The 16,775-nt window shown below is 39.0% G+C and overlaps 1 protein-coding gene, 1 long non-coding RNA gene and 3 other non-coding genes across 7 annotated transcripts in view; all 5 read right to left on the bottom strand.

Annotated features, from left to right (window-relative positions):
* Positions 1-4,627: 4,627 nt before the first annotated feature.
* LOC129178395 (uncharacterized) lies at positions 4,628-10,635 on the bottom strand. Its single transcript, XR_008569781.1, has 5 exons — positions 10,518-10,635; positions 10,030-10,151; positions 8,622-8,694; positions 7,850-7,911; positions 4,628-5,794 (listed from the first exon to the last, which is right to left on the bottom strand). It is a non-coding gene; the product is annotated as an uncharacterized LOC129178395 (long non-coding RNA).
* LOC129179176 (small nucleolar RNA SNORD67) lies at positions 5,435-5,538 on the bottom strand. Its single transcript, XR_008569914.1, has one exon. It is a non-coding gene; the product is annotated as a small nucleolar RNA SNORD67 (small nucleolar RNA).
* Positions 5,951-6,062, bottom strand: LOC129179174 (small nucleolar RNA SNORD67). Its single transcript, XR_008569912.1, has one exon. It is a non-coding gene; the product is annotated as a small nucleolar RNA SNORD67 (small nucleolar RNA).
* LOC129179175 (small nucleolar RNA SNORD67) lies at positions 8,937-9,048 on the bottom strand. The gene has a single exon (XR_008569913.1). It is a non-coding gene; the product is annotated as a small nucleolar RNA SNORD67 (small nucleolar RNA).
* A 287-nt stretch (positions 10,636-10,922) lies between the features above and the next one.
* The window catches only part of lrp4 (low density lipoprotein receptor-related protein 4), a 122,343-nt gene continuing 116,490 nt past the window's right edge, over positions 10,923-16,775 (bottom strand). For 2 of the 3 annotated variants that reach the window (XM_054770590.1, XM_054770589.1), the window contains exon 38: positions 10,923-13,759. In XM_054770590.1, the coding sequence (XP_054626565.1) occupies positions 13,418-13,759 (342 nt within the window). In that variant the 3' untranslated portion in view covers positions 10,923-13,417. The remainder of the gene's footprint in view (positions 13,760-16,775) is intronic. The other variant, XM_054770591.1, reaches the window with a different exon arrangement.

The following is a 16,775-nucleotide window of genomic DNA, read 5'->3' on the forward strand; positions in this document are numbered from 1 at the left end:
GGAGAGTAATGAAGTCTCTATCTATCTATCTGTCTGTCTCTCTCTGTATCTATGTCGTGGGATTAACACCGCCGCCACAAGTGGCTGCCTTTCAAGCAGCTCTGTTTGTTTATTCAAGCACATTTTTATGTGCCATGAGTACGACGTCCAGCATCGGTGTGATTCCCTGTCTACCCGTTGATATCGAGGCGGCCATGCCAGAGCTAAGATGAAAGTCAAGCGGCGAGAGAGGAAGTGGAGATTCAAGCCTTCAGTACCTTCTATTATCATGGGAAACGTGAATTCACTACCAAGCAAGATCAACGAGCTGGCAAGAACGGCAAGACCTTCAAATTTGTGTTTCACTGAATGGCTAAGAGCTAGCGTCACAGAAGCTAACGTGAGGAGCTAGCCAACTTCAGTACAGCCAAAGCGGCCAGGAACAAGAGCCTGTGGAAAACGCAAAGGAGGTGGGCTTGCAGTGTATGTGAATAAACTGTCATGTCATCCTGGCCATTTGAACATTAAAATGTCCATCAATACAGCAGTTTTTTAATATCGGTTTTCATTATCGGGAACAAATTCAATGCCGCTGTCTACCAATATCACATTTTTATGCGATAGCACGACGATATTATCGGCGGGCCGATATTATCGGACATCCCTAATAATATACTGTTATATTTGTAGCTATGTTTTATACTTATACATAATTTTTTATTAATTTCGTTATACCTAAATCATCCCCAATTCAAGCATCCAGTAGCTTTTATCACAAAGAATAAACATTAGAAAGCTTTGTAGCCATGAACAGAAAAAGATACTTTAAAAGACACACTCACAAAGAAAACACATTTGTCATTTAACTTATGAAGACACAAACGTTTTATCCAAAATGAGTATTCATTAAGACTATATGGCACTTATGACACTGCCTTTTAAAAGCATGGGGGTCGAGAATCGTTAGGAACCGGAATCGAAACGAGAAATCGGAACCGTTCAAATTCAAACAATGCCCAACGTACCCCAGGTAAGAGAAGAGGTCACAGGGGCGGGGTTTCCGGGAAAGCAACCAATCACAGCTGTGATTTTGCCTATGCACCTCTGTGCTTCCTAGTGGGTCCTACCTCGAAAAGTCATTTATGAGATGTGAGCAGAATTGGACAGCCACGCACAGAAAGACATCCATGAACAGGAGAGAAAATGGGGCAGAGAAAATCCAAGTGTGACGTGTACTATGGGGCACTAGGTAGAGACTGTGGTCATTAAATCTCTGTGCCTAGGACATACAAAGTGCTAGGGATGTGAACAATAAACCGATGCGACCGGGTATCCGGTTTGGGGAGCAAATGATTCCGATTGACTGGCAATAATTAGCCATAAATCTTTAGATTAATCGATTGTGGAGACATGCATCGGGTATCGCGAGAGAAGCAATCGGTTGAGTGGGCTGCCGACAAAACACGCCGTGGTGCCAGCTAGCTAGCCGGCCGGCATGTTTCGACGGAAGCCCGGGCTTACGATTTGTTTATAAAGGCACTGTCAACCTATAGCTAGCTTGAACGCCGTAGTTCGGTACGTCTTTGTATTATCTTCAAGAAGGGTGCAAGCAGAATTCAGCAAGCGGTGGATTGTTCACCTATTAATAGGGAACATAGAACCAGCCAGACCAACAGAGGCGGGTATATTTTCTGCTTTGTAACTTGATTACTTTGAAATGTTGCTGGAGTGTGATCACGATGCTCAGTCTGAAATGTTGTGCGATTACCATTGTTATGACATTTTGAGTATGGGATTTACTTTTCCAAGCTAAAACATCATTTTCATTGCACTCATGTGACAAATTGTTATACACTAGGTCCCCAACTAACAAACACAATTGGTTCCAGACAACCGTTGTGGGTGGTGTAGAATTAAGCAGGCCTATTAACTCTTCATAAACTTTAATCACATGCTGTCTCCGGGTTGTATCATCCAGCTAAAACCTACCATTCCTAGCTTTACCGGAAGCTTCCTCTGCCCAGCATCTGTTGGTCTCATTAGCTCGAAGGCTGCCTCTTGGTCCCATTAGCAGTGTCACAGTGCCCTCTACTGGTCAAGCATGTACAGTAGCAGCATACATACGGATTCCTAAGCACTAAAAGGCAAAATAAAATAAAATATAAACCAGTCGGCTTGTGTTCGTATCGGCGAGTGTTCGCTAGTCGGGTGTTCGTAAGGTGGGTACCTAGTGTATTTACTTATCTGTGCTTGGAATAGACGTCATTTTTAAGGGGCTTTGCACTTTTTATTTTGTATTATTAAATGGACTGAAGGTTAAGACTTGTTTTTTTTGTTATATTTGATATAGATGGATAGATGTTTATTGTCATTGCACACAGTATACAACAAAGCTTGTAGTTTGGTGGCTCCACTTCCATTTCTAGCAACATTAAGACATGTTACAACTTAAATGTTCCTAATGTAACTGGTATAAGCAACAGATATGAAAATATAGATATAAAATATTGATCCCATTAAAGAAAAAGATGTTCATTCAGCTTTTTTTTTGTCTTGTTTCTATTGTCTAAACAATAGAAACATTTGACAAGTTATTCTACTGACTTGATTTTGCCAGTGCATGCTTGGGGATATGATGTGCTCTTTTGCACATTAGAACATACTGTAAAAATGCCACTTCCATGAAATTTGCATCTTTATTTCATAATGTAAGATTAAAATCTACATCAACAAACATTAACTGTAGAATTGAATCGCATCGTGACCTATATATCTAGATTCGACTTGAATGGTCTATCACTTTTACATCACTAAAACGTGCGCGTGGAGAGCGTTAGTTGCTTGCAAACTGAAAATCTGCAAGATTTTTCTGTGCATGGACTTCACATTACTGACCCCATTTGTGTGTCTCACTGAACATTACCGTAGCTTACTGACATCTAGTGACCAAAATGCCTTTTCTGTAGCCATTGTTATGCTTGAAAATGCTTGAGGCAAAAAAAAAAAAATGCTATTATTGAACAACAACACAGCATGATTTATTAGTTAATATATTTCTGAAGAACCGTGAGGGTGAAGCCACGATATTCTAACCAGGAAGTGGCGAGATTACTGTAGTACTTCAAATGCTAGTGCTCCCACTGCAGTACCTAATCATGACATGACCTTTTGATCTAAAACCGGAGGACAAGGTGTTCGTAAAGCTGGGCCGTATGCTCCCTTAACAAGTCATGTGTAACATCTGCTCAGTAAAAGCCTTTATGGTTTGCTTTGCAGTTAGATTTTTTAGGAGGTGCACCAGAATAAGTTCTCCTCTAAATCATGCTTGAACAACAAAAACAAGTGTAGAGTGGGAGGAGACATCTTCTTGATGAAAAGCAAGCTGACACCACAGCACGCCATGCTTGACTCACACGGTAGAAGCTGACACTGTGGTCGGCTTAACCTCATTCTTCGGGTCAGTGTGACAGAAAGAAAAATCCCTGGAAGTGCTGCACTGTTGCAACCATGTGACAGACAGCAGAGCTGATGGCTCTGGGTGAAAAATGAAGGCTGGACTGACATAGAGCTGGAAAATCAACCACGAAAACGAGGCTTCCTTGGCGACCGCAATCTTGAAAGTGCACCCGGACAGACTAACCTTTGAGAAACCATTATCAGTGTATTGCGTCAGTGGAAATGAATTAGCAAGTCAATACATCTGCTCACTTTCAATATCAAATTCAGAGTGCTTACAGGATCCTAAAATGGAAACATATCAATAAAGTTCTTATTCTTCTCCGGTAGTAGAGTATGGTAAAACACTGGGAATTAAGTATTTAACCAGTAGTAACGATTGTACTAAATACCTCACCCAAATGTCATTTCCAGTATGCTACTTACATGTACAAATACATGATTTTGATAAGAAAGCTTATAAATGGATTTTTGAAGTGCCATGCACGATATTTCCACGTGGAGTCAGATTGACTGAGAAAGGTGACTTACCAGCCAGAATTACAAGAGGAGTTTGTCATTGATCTTAAGGGAGCGGGGGACTACAGTCACCGAGAAAACCTTTGGTTTGCTGTACATGACACTTTGCTGTAATGGAGATCCTGCAGTGCCAGGTTCCCCTGCTCAAGCAAGTGTACAGGCTGTTTGAAGCTTGCCAGTGAACACATGAATGATTGACAGAAGACTGAGAGAAAAGTGAATGTGAACGGGGGCCATGTACCCTACAATCATGTATTAGACCCTCTTGGATTTGACTAGAACACTGAAGGGTGGTCTTCCAGCATGACAATGCCCTAAAACAGACGATGCCTAACTGACACCCAGTGGTCAGCCATAGTACTACACCTACGGCATGTCTAAAGCCCAGTGCTTGTCGAATAGTGGGCCTGCCAAATGCACAAATTGATCATACTTGTACGTCACAGCTCTCCATTATGTTGCATTTTCCTGGTTTCAGTTCAGTCTGTACTGTACAGATAAATAGATATTAGTTTCTCAATAGTATTTCAAATCAGAGGGCATGAAAACATTTGTCCCCTGTGGATATGACAGAAAATAATTGAGAACCACCGCTATAGCCCATCATTACCCAGAACTTGAAAGAGTCCAAGCAGTTTAGAATTTCATCTTATTGATGACAAAACAAGGCAAGTTTGTCAAAACCTTTATTGCAGAGAACTACAAAAGCATGGTCAGTAATTCCAACTATACCAACTAACTGTGCACAACTCTTCTGCCAGGTGTGGGGTGGGGATTCAGATTGGGGGTGTCCTGATACAACTTTTTCACTTCCAATCCGATACAGATATTGCATCTTTGAATATCAGAAGTACCAATATCAATCTGTTATCAGCACCAATCATTATTACTTATTTTGTAGTGTGGCATGTTAGCAAAGTCTTGACCAAGTGATATTACCCAAAGAGAATAACCAGCAACAGTAGGTATGAGGAAAAACTGACCCATTTACTTCTCTATGCATGTGGAGTATAGTTTTATCAACAGTACAGTGGCAGCTGGGCATAATAAAATGAGGTTCGAGGAGCTCAACTAAGCATTAAACCCGACTTTACACACCTCCCACAGGCACTGGTCATCTTTGCTGACATTGCCAATTACTTCTTGTCGTCCCAGGGAACTTTCCCATGTGATGCTGCTTCAAGTGCGCAGTGAGTTTGGTCATATTAAACTTCCTCGGTTCTGTGCATCCATGGGAAATTTATGCATAACAAGTTTTGCACTCAGCTGCAACGTCTTTTTCATACTAACGAAAAATACACACTCCTGCTCCTTGCTACATTGGCACATGCCATCACACAGCTTCTATCTGGCCGCTGCTACATACAGTAGATGTGCTGGGGCAGAGTCCGGAATCGACTGCTTAGATGCAGGCTGATATAATCAGGGTTTGTTTTTTTTTGCCGATATCGGCTCGATATCAGTATCAGATCAGGACACCCCTAATTCAGATGGCCCCTGTGCACAGTTAAGTGTCATCACAGGTCATCAGGATGGGTCTACTGTGACTGCACATCAGTCTGAGTGCAAATCTTCAGTCAGACCCAAGGAATATGATTTATAAAGACGTTTTTGTGAAGTAGTCTAAAGCTAAAGTTAAAGTTCAGTTGCAACACAAAAATGAATCAAGTACTTCAAACATGTCAGCACTTATTTCTTACATAGCAACGTTAGCATTTGCAGGATTTAATAACATTGACAATTGCTCCAACAATATTACAAACCTCAAACCAAGTAGTTTGTCATCAGGACAGTAGGCCGAGTCTTCGAAGAATCAAAAACTTTCTGCCATCCCCGGATGCTAAACAGTATGTGTTTTTTTTTTTTTTTTATAAAAAGGGAACAAAAAAAAGTAAGTCAGTAAATACAATGGTTTGCTTATTTATGAAATTCTAAAAATAATTAACAAAATCAATGGAGTTTATCAAGTAGCGAATTATAAAAATGTGGGAGCAGGCTTGAGTCAGATGGCCCCTGTGCACAGTGTGTCTCATCAGGTTATGTCAGACTGGAGTGTTGATGTCACTGCACCACACCCCAACTGAAGCGTGCAACTCATCACTCTCACACCCACTCCCACTATTGTTTAATATGCATGGGAGAAAAAAAAAGGTCATAGCTAAAATGTAGGGGTGACATGAGATCTTGCAACAGAGTGAGACCTCGTCAGTCATTCAGTCGCTTTGCCTCTGGGCCGTACACACACACACAATGTAGTAGAAATTAGGAGGGGAAAAAAAGATTGCAAAGCCAAATGCTGCAGCCCCCATATGAGAATATTAAGAACGAGCATGGTGAGCCAATCACCACAAAAGGACCTAGTATGCAAATTTGTTCGAAAGTGGTAGCGTCATAAAAGGCAACATAATGAACTTGATCACCTCAAACACATCCACCCAACCCAGTTTTTACATCTGGGGGAAAAACAAAACAAAAAACAACAACAACAAAAACAACAAAAAAAAACTACAAATCAAGATGCAGTTCCTTCGTCCTGACAGTCAACGTTGGGTCGACAGTTAAACGGAGCTGCACAAAATAATGTGCGTTCACAGAAAAGTGAATGCGCAATTCCACAACTTTACAGAGTAACATATTAAAAAAGGGAATATTGCATTATAGTATATAAATTACTTATCATCTAGGGTTGCCAAAATTTAACTGCGCTAACCAATTTATTCATGAATTACGTTAAAATATTTATTGTAATTAAAACGCATGTACATCGCTACACCGCTCTTAAAACTTTACTCTGACCTGAACACCAACAGCAATGCAATTGCAACGCCATATATGCATTTCCAACTCAAACATGCCTCTATAGTCCATTCAGCCTCGGAACGACACTCCCTGATTGTCACTAGACAACCACGAGATGTGTTCAAGGACACTCCGAACATCACATCTTTATTATGCATGTATGTATGGTTTTACGGCATAAGTACAATTTGCCACATTGTACTTCTGCATCCAATAGTACGGTACACCAACAACATGAATTTAACATAAATTACATGCTGTCTTTGAACTCTACCCAAACATTGTTCATAATACTGTGTCAAATGTTCTGCTACTATGGAAGAGACTAGTTGTTCGGCAAATAGATTTTTAGATGCATATCTTTTAGCTTGATTTAAATTCAGTTCATTTGGAGCCGTTAATACATATATGGCATGTCCTGCCATGCAAAAATACAGTGAAAATGGGCATATTTCAGTTAAAAATTTTGATTAATCATGGTTAATTTTATTTTTTTTAAAATGTAATCAATTGACATCCCCAATATCACATTAGTGATGTATTTGTTCTCAAAAAATGTTGCCAATCATACAAAAAAAAAATAAAATAAAATGTTAAAAAAAAAAAAGTACCTGCATTGTTTTGCGACTCGGAAAAACATTTGTTTGTCCAGTCTTTTTTTTTATTGTACTTTTCTTAAAATGTATGTTAAAATCCCGTCTCCTTCATGTGGACAGTCTCGTGCATCATCTCGTGACACCCCTACTAAAATGTGAAGAAAAAAAAAATACACACGTTTCTTATTTGCAAGTTGATGTCTTCAGTCCGCCACACTATCAGAGCCCCATTTAACTATTTCCCGATGAGACTTTACATTGCCATGACTTAAGCTCTTCATTATGTTGCAGTTTGCTTCAATGTGCCCATAATCAGGTGCAACCACTTTGAGTGGGCATTTCATGCACAAATGGTGGTTGTCAGGAAAGTGCCAGTTACACCTTTTCAGTAATATTAGGACAGCTTGGGTCCCTCAGGAGAAGAAATATCCGATATTGTAATTTCTTCAATTCCTTAGTCAAGTAGCTATGTAATATGATACAAGTCAAGCGATTGTTACCTCTTCAGTGTAAACCACAAGGCTGTTGATCCACAGGGTAACATTCTCTGGCAGAGACACCACTGCAAAATATTCATTAAAACGAAAACATTTTTTTTTTTAAAAAGCAAACGTGAATACATTACAAAAAGGTACAAAATGTTTCAGTGGCGACTATTACAGTAATCCCTTGTTTATCGCGGTTAATTGGTTGCAGGCCCCAGCAACTAAGCGGGGGCTAAGTCACTGCTGCTGTAAAACACTGCCGATGGGGATGCCATCCAACTTCATGTCAAAAAATCCAAAATATCCCTTTAAGTAACCCCAGCAACTAACCGGAACTACGTTTCTCATCACCAAAATCTGACCACAACTGGGCTTCCAGGTTCAAGTGTGGGGGAAGCCACTGTTGATGGACTACACTGCTGATGGGGATATCGTACAATTTCATGTCAAAAAATCCAAACAATCCCTTCAAATGAGTCTTCTGAATGCCATTTGCATTTTCTTTCATTTAGCCGGTTTTAGGTTTTAAAATGCCCAATTTAGGCCAAGAATACATAAAATTGGTCTAAATATTCATATTTTTGACTAACAGGCCATATTTAACCACAAAACCGCGATAATTCATTAATTTTGAAAACGTGACAGTGTGAAGCTGTGAAATTCGAACCGCGTAGTGGCAAGGGAAGACTGTACTCCTGTGAAACTTTATATGCCTTTAAGCTACGGCAACATTCGCAGGATTTATGCATGCACTGAAAATTTCTCCATTACAACAAATCTCACAAACCAAGTATCTGGACAGTCAGTTAATATTCTTCCTCAGGACAATCAACATCTTTCTGCCATCCCCAGATGCTTCACTGTATGAAAAAAAGGGGAATAGAAACACACGTCTGCAATTACAATGGTTTTATGTCTAATATAAGAAATACAGCCATTATTGTGACTACATCTCAAATCAACATGTCCAAATTGTGCCCAAAGTGTCAATATTTTCTTTAAACACCATTGTATTAGCACTGCCTTAAACCTCTTGTGCATACTGTAATAAAAATGGCTGCTAAAATGAGCGCTACTGCAGTTTGAGAAATGTGGGAGCAGGCTTGAGTCAGATGGCCCCTGTGCACAGTGTGCCTCATCAGGGTATGTCAGATTGGAGTGCTGATGTCACTGCACCACACCCCAACTGAAGCGTGCAACTCATCACTCTCACACCCACTCCCACTATTTTAAAACAGGGGTGCCCATTATGTCGATCACGAAGGTAGCGTGGGTGGATCACAAACGTCACTTTGTAGATGTCATACGGCATGAGTCAGCTGACATTAAGTTCTCCTTCTGATTCGCTGTTGCTCCCCCGTGGCAAAGATTAACAGACATCTCAAGCTACACACGGAGATGCAACTTTCAACTTTATTATTCTGATTATGGATAAGATAACTCAGGGGTAAGATGCCCAAACAAAAGTTATCTGTCCACTTATAGTGAATAGTTATGTAGAAAAAAAAAATTGTTCAATTGTTTGATGGCTTTGCTTCAGAAGGAAAGAAATGTGTGTTTTGTACACTTTGATTTGTTAAACTATTAATTCATGTTAACTGGAAAGTGTGCCCCTTACTGAAACCTTTTTAATGTTGCCTTTGGTTGCATTGTCTTTTGCATAATCATTTCAATTTCTTGTATACCCGTAATGTTTGATAGCAAATGCTAACTGGACGTCTAATGAACGCTACATGGCAATTTTGACTGACAAACTATTTATGTGAACAACTATCGGGCAATTATGTGTAATTAACTTTATTGCCATATTGAACTGAATTGGGAATTATTGATTGACACCAACTACTTGGATTTCCTGTAAACATTGAAACTGAATGCACAATACTACATTAGTATTTTGTATAGTGGTTTCAAAGTGTACCGGTTATCTTTATATGTAAAACACACACGTTATGTTTAATAGTACGAGATACATCATCATCATGTTTTAAAACATCCATAAATACTTACATTTATAAATATAGCAATTAAATATTTTCCATGATTATAGTCGGAGATAGAGCTTTGGGACTTTGTCAGTTCATGTTCGTCATTACAATATCAATTTCAGGTAAAAATACATACCACACCTAAATACGAAACTTTTTCGTCAATTACTCGAACAAAGCATGTGCTCCATTCAACAATTCCCTTACCTTATCTAGTCATGGAGTTTTAGCTCTCCATCCTGTTCCACTTGGTTTCAATGTGTTGCGAAAAGTCAGGCGCAACCACTTGGAGTGGCCATTTGTGCCGTCTTCATAGTGAATGCTTCTTACTTTAAAAAAAAAAAAAAAGAAAATAAAAAAAGGGACACTTGTGGTTACTCAGTAATTTCCACACCTGATGGTCTATCACTTTACTTGTGCCGGAGCCCAGTGGTTGGACATCGCTTCACGAAATACGAAAACAGCGATAGCTTGGTAAGTATCACAAATTAACGATACAACGAGCCTAACAATATTGAATCCATATTAGAAACATGACACCATACAAACGAGTCAAAGAAAACAACCGACATTAGCTAACAAAGCATCTAGCTAGCTTCAGCTGTAGACAAGTACTGTAATTCCTCGCAGTAACCTCCTTAGTGTAGTTCTTGCAAAATAAATGTTGAGGACAAAAAGGCATGATAAAAACTTACCTAAGTCCAACACTCCATATTTGAATTTAAGCTGCACTGTCGCCTCAAGTCATCCACTTCTACAGAGTTACTCCCGTCCATTTTGTAATGCTGAGCTCACGTGATTGCCTGTTTATTGGCCAATCGCTTTCACGTGATCTAAACGCAAACTACGACTGGTTGTTCTGATAAAGCGTCATTCGAGGCGGCATATTTACACTATGTAAACTTTTAGTTAAAAAAGAAGTAACTTTTAGTTAAATCAAGATAACCCTTTGACTAATTAAAGTCACACAAAGGAAATACAATAGTACACATTTTCTCTTGGAGTTGTACAATCCATCTGTTTCTGCTATTTGGCGAAGGGGGAAAAAAACTAAATATATATAACTAAATACATTTGTAATTGGAAAATGTCCATAAGACTTAGAAATGATGAGCGAGTCATAGTTTCATTGAAATGCAATTTTATATTAAAAGATAGCAAAGGGATGATTCACTATATCACACAACACAGCTTGTTAGTACTGCCATGGAAATACATATACAGTCTGTTCGTATTTACACATAAAATGGCAACCAAACAAATCATAAATACCTCTTTTTGTTAACTTTACAACAGCTATATACGACCAGTATTTCATAACATAAAAGAGGACTATTAAATAAATGGCATCTTCCCTATCATTTACAAAACTTGGAAACACAGTGGTTAAAATAATCCAGCAAAAAAGTTGAGCAAAATTCTTCTCCAGTGAGTAAAATTAATACAAGTCTAATTACAGCCACGAAATCCCTTTGTACAAAAGACTATACAGCTCAATCAAAACAGTATCTTCAGCTGCATGATAGCTTTTTACATTTTTTATACAGTTTTAGCAATTCCTGCAGCAGAGTTGGTGGGACATGAGTCGGGATGATGACAGGTTATTGGGTCACTATGATGCTCTGTATAGGCGTACTGGTAACCAACTGCCAGAGACTCTAGTTCTGTAGCTGCCAAGACCCTCTTTCATTGGCTTCAGTGCTTTGTCTAGCAGCAAAACAGCAAGTTGCTGAGCTCTTAGCAGATTCTTCAAAATACAGGGTTCTATAAATAAGGCTGACATATTCGTCTGAATAGCAATATAGTATTTCCTTGCACCATATGAGAACACAACTTTAAACGGTAAAGCAATGTATAACAGCTGTTACTGATGTATTACTAAACTACAACCCTCACTGACTGATGCCATCCCTCTTGTTCCTAAATCACTATGCTCCGTCCACCGTGGCAGATACTGCACGTGCACTGTTGCATCAGATATGAAGTTTAACAAACGATACAAAAGAACGCGACTACTGTACTGTTTAGCAAAGCAGTCTGTGACATCGGTATCGAGATCTCTGCCAGTTAACTTAATCAACAATTGCACAGACTTTAAGTTATGTCAATACCAACCCTTTTAACATAGGCCCCCCCCCCCCCAAAAAAAAAAAATAATAATAATTCAGTTTGCAAGTTGAGTGTACGCCACAGGTGCTAAGACACGGCTGGTAGCTTTCATTTCATTTTGAAACCCATGAAAACTCGTCAGATATTTTTCTTTTGTAGCAGCCTTAAATATTAAAATGTGGGTTTAAATAGTGTGCTATAGAGCTGATTATTGATAGATTATTGATTAGACCGGGGTAAATGGTTAGTAAAATCTCACAAAGAAATGCACCTTTATACACCCCTCCCCAAAAAATAGTGACATTTTTCAATCTAAATTGTACCTTTTTTAAAGTGCTTCACATTCTAATTGTAAGTGCTGTGAATGTGTGTTGAAAATTGCAGGGATAAATTACAGAATTGTTCTAATAAAATTACATTTGGCCAGCGTCAATGCAAAAGTTTGTCCACTACAAGGTGGAGGAGACAAAACAAAACAAGAAAACCCCACAAAGATGCAGCGTATAAATAATCAGAAAAACTAGCATCATGTGGTATAGTTTACCCTTCCTTCAATATAATTACTGTATGTGTCCCTTTCCTTTAATGTGTCATCTATTTATACAAAATAAAATAACACAACCTACATGGATAGATGTGTGAACAGGTTTCTTATCATAGGGCTATACCAATCATTTAATAAAATGTAATAGAAGGTGAATTAAAAATGAAATCTGCCATTTAGCCTGCAACTTCCTTAGTTTAGTCCCAGGATTAGCAATGGTTAAATTATACAATCTTTCAGGCAGCATTTGCAACAATATACTTGAGTATTGAAGAGTTTTGAGCTAAATGTTTGCTTGAACTGCTTGATTTGGCCATCTGTTGTAATCAGGACGTTTTATTGATGAGTAAATGCAAGAAGAAGCATGGGGACTTGGTGAAGCCCCACCCTTTGGCACGGTCATAAACACAACACTTGAATACCTGCTGCACAAAGCTCAACACAACACTCGCTGTTCTGTTTAAGTCTGAAAGCCCACTTTATAGTTCAAAAATTGTTCATAAATAGAGTTCATAAAGAGATGAGTGGTTGTAGGGCATCGTGGTCCTGGGAGAACGTTGTTTCAGTTGTTTCCCCGGGAGAAAAAAAGTTGTACACAGCGAGACATGTGTCGCGATGACGGTCTGCATCCTTTAGTATTTGCGTCTCTGGTCACTTCCTCCCAGGAGTCCTTTGCTTTCTTACTCCAGCATGCTAATTAGTTTATAATTTTGCCAGAAGGCATTTTAGCACAGAGCACTAAGGGGTTTGTGTGCTTATGCCTGTACAAGTAGGACGGAGTCCCAGTTTCAGAAAAAGAGTTGAGTTTATCAGAACTTGTTTATTTGACTCCGACTCTAAATATGTAACTGTGCTAGTACTTTGCATCCTGTTTGCACCAGCTATAAATACAGGCGTGTATATGCGTGTTTTTGCAAAGGAGATAAAGAGCAAAGGCTGTCCTCACACTTCACTCTCAGTGGAGGGCTTGCGCATTGACGCCCAGCCGGTGTCGGGCAGGCTGTGCTGGGCATGACGCTGTGGGGTAATGGCTGAAGGGGTCAGTGTTGTTATGGAGGAACATTCAGACGCTTCCTCCTGGAGGAGCTGCTCTGTCTCTCCATCATCCAACGAAGCACTGCTTGCCTGTAATGAGACGGTGTCTGTGCGCATGCAGGTGTGCAGGCCCCCTCGGGAGGGCTTGATCTGTTTTAAGTCGTCCCAGTAAAGCTCCTCTGTTGACAGGAGACACACGCCCTCCACGATGCGGATCTTCTCCTTTGTGTAGCCTCCATCCACACCACCCTGGACAATGAAATACAATTAGTTCAAGATGGTCTTTGTGCCAGCAATATGAATGAAAGAGTCAAATCAAAATAAATTTAGTCATGATTCACAACAAGGGTCCAGGACCCACCCTGACATCAGGGGTGTTCAAACTGTGGCCTGGAGGCCATGTGCAGATGCAGCTGTTTTTTTTTTTTTTTTTTTTTTTTTTTATTGGCCCATGGCACCTTTTAAAAAATATAATTTAACAAGAAAATGCACAATTTCAGGAGAATAAAGTAATATTATGAGGAAAAAAAATATCATTTTATTAGCTTAAAGTTGAATCATTAAAAGAAAAAAATATGTTCTTTTAAGTTGTAATACTATGAGGAACTAACAAAACAAAGAAGAAAGTTGAACTATTTGTAAAATTATTAAAAAAATAAAAACATCAGACAGTTTGTTAGAATAAAGTCAAAATATGAAGACAAAAAAGTTGTATGCTAACAAAAAAAGTTGCAATTTTACAAGAATAAACACATGATATGAGGAAAAACATCTCATTTTAGTTGCAAAGAGTTGAAATATTAAAGAAAACAAAACAAAAGAATAAAGTTGGAACTTTTGAAAAATTAGGTTAGGGAAGTTTGTAAATATACAGGACATGATGGAAATGTCCTTTGTGCCAATAGATAGGTGATCACATGAGGCATGGATGTTGAGAGTGGCGTGGGAACTTTATCTCAGCCATGGGAAGGATGTCAATTTTGGGACACATCATCAGTAGTGTACCTTTGAATCAGTGAGTGTTTTGGCTTTTAACACTAGACAACCTCATCAAAGGCAGCCAACTACAGGGTGATCAAGCCTGAGCCTGAAAATTTATAATAAAAATAAAGTCAAAATATTATGGGACTAAAGTCATGATTACGGGAAATAGTTGAAAAAAAAAAAAAAACAATAGCCGGAATGGAAGGAGCAAGTGTAATTTTATGAGAATAATAATCAAAATATTACAATAAAAAAATTATCATCAAATAAGGGGGAAAAGTCACAATTTTATGAGAATAAACTTGGAATATTATGGGGAAAAATAACATCATTTTAGTAGCATTTCACCTACTGTATACATGACAAAGCTGAAATGCAGTTTTTTCTTGAAATATATACAGTATAACTTCTTAGCATGTCAACATGAGTTGGCTTAAAAAATATCAAAGTGGCCCTTGGATCCTTTGATTTTTCAATAGATGGCCCTTGGTGGCACTTGTTTAAGCCAATCATCACATTTCTTATCATATCCCTCCTGCAAAGCAGCAGACTGTCTTTCAACAACTTTTCTAAGCGCCTTTTGGATCTCACTACCACAACTTCCTTGTTTAAAACTAGATTTCCAAATCCTCTCCTACTACAAACTACTACAAACACACAGAACAGAGTTTTTCAAAAATTCACACAAGACACGGCACAAAACAGGAACACAAACACACAGGACAAAGTTTTCAAAAACTCACACAAGACACGACACAAAGAAACACAGACACACAAATGTGAGATATCTATTATTTCCCCAAAGCCTTGAACTTCAGCAAACTTTCCAAAATGTCCATAATAGACAATTTTCTACCTTCCTAATCTTCAACAGTTCAGGCAGTTGCAATGACACTCCTCAGCAGACCACAGTCTCTTTGTAAGTATTCACTTACCCCAAAAATACAGGTTTTCTAAGAAAAATCCTAGACAGATCAGTCTTAAAACTAGGCAGACACAGCATTTCCTGTATTTAACTAAGCGCAAACTAATGGCGCTCTACCTCTTGTAGGATCCTTGCCAACTCGCAATATCAACATTTCTTATTCTTTTCCTGTTTTCTTACCAAAAAAGAGAACAAGGGAGGACTCTCAATTGTCATTATTACAATTTAAAAAGGCAAAAATTGTTTGTTTTCTCGTCAATTCCAGCAATCTGCCCCACTAGGGCTGCTTACCTTATTATTTTGGGCCCACTTAAATTGCTGGAAGTGTCGCGTGTCGAAGGCAGATCGAGCAAGAAGCACAAGATCCGGTTCGAAGGACCAATTTAAAGTTTTTTATCGCTTTTGGTTCGTTATCTTTAATCCTTCCAAATAAGTCTCAGAAATGATAGCTCAATTTTGACAGTTTCATGTACCAGGAACAATGATACACAGCTGCGGGGACTCGTCTTCTACACGAGTGCAGGAGCAAGTCCGAGGCACTTCAGGTCAGATGTGCTTTTACCTAGCTTAGACACCCCTCGCGGGGGGAGGGAGGCCATCCTATCTTATGTCTGTATATGTGACACAGTGGTTTTAGCTGGTTGGAGCCCCTCGATCTTCAGTGTGCCAAAGGTTGTGATAAGGATAAGATGAAGGCCAAAAGCAAAAGAGCTATCTAACATGTGCCAAGACAGGCCTATATCTAACAGGTGCGAAAAGTTTGGACAGCCCTGCTTTACATGAAAGAACACCAACTTAACGCCTGTTCATATTTCAGTTGAACCGACTTGAAGCAACACCAGAGTTCATTTGCAAACAGACCCACAATTCAAGCCGTTTTCGTCCGATCCTGGTGCACACCTACGGTATGTTTGGTTCACCGATAATCTTTACATTTAAGCCAACAGGCCAATCAGAGAAACAACAGAGTGTAAACCCCTGACAATAAGGTGAACAAGGGCACAGCACCACACAAAAAGATGTCACCCAGGCAGATGCAACCCATGCAGCAGGTAGTGCAGATTTTCCTCTTCTTGCTTATTAAACAGTTTTAGAGACATTCAACAAATGATGACATTTGTAGGTTGTGTTGGCCAATATTCTTTAGTTATTATTATTAGTAAACTAAATTGTTGCAGCATGAACCTACTAAATGCAGCATGTAGTGTATAACCCTGTCAAATTACTACTGTAAATACAGTCTTTATTTTAAAATATTTAGCAGCATTTTCTTTCTACCTTATCTGTTTATTGTTATTATGAAACAATGTTAATGCACTTTGTTAGTCCCACTCATTGGTACCAAACTTTTAAAAC

Source organism: Dunckerocampus dactyliophorus, chromosome 3 (genome assembly GCF_027744805.1).
Source record: "Dunckerocampus dactyliophorus isolate RoL2022-P2 chromosome 3, RoL_Ddac_1.1, whole genome shotgun sequence".
Taxonomy (NCBI): Eukaryota; Metazoa; Chordata; class Actinopteri; order Syngnathiformes; family Syngnathidae; genus Dunckerocampus; species Dunckerocampus dactyliophorus.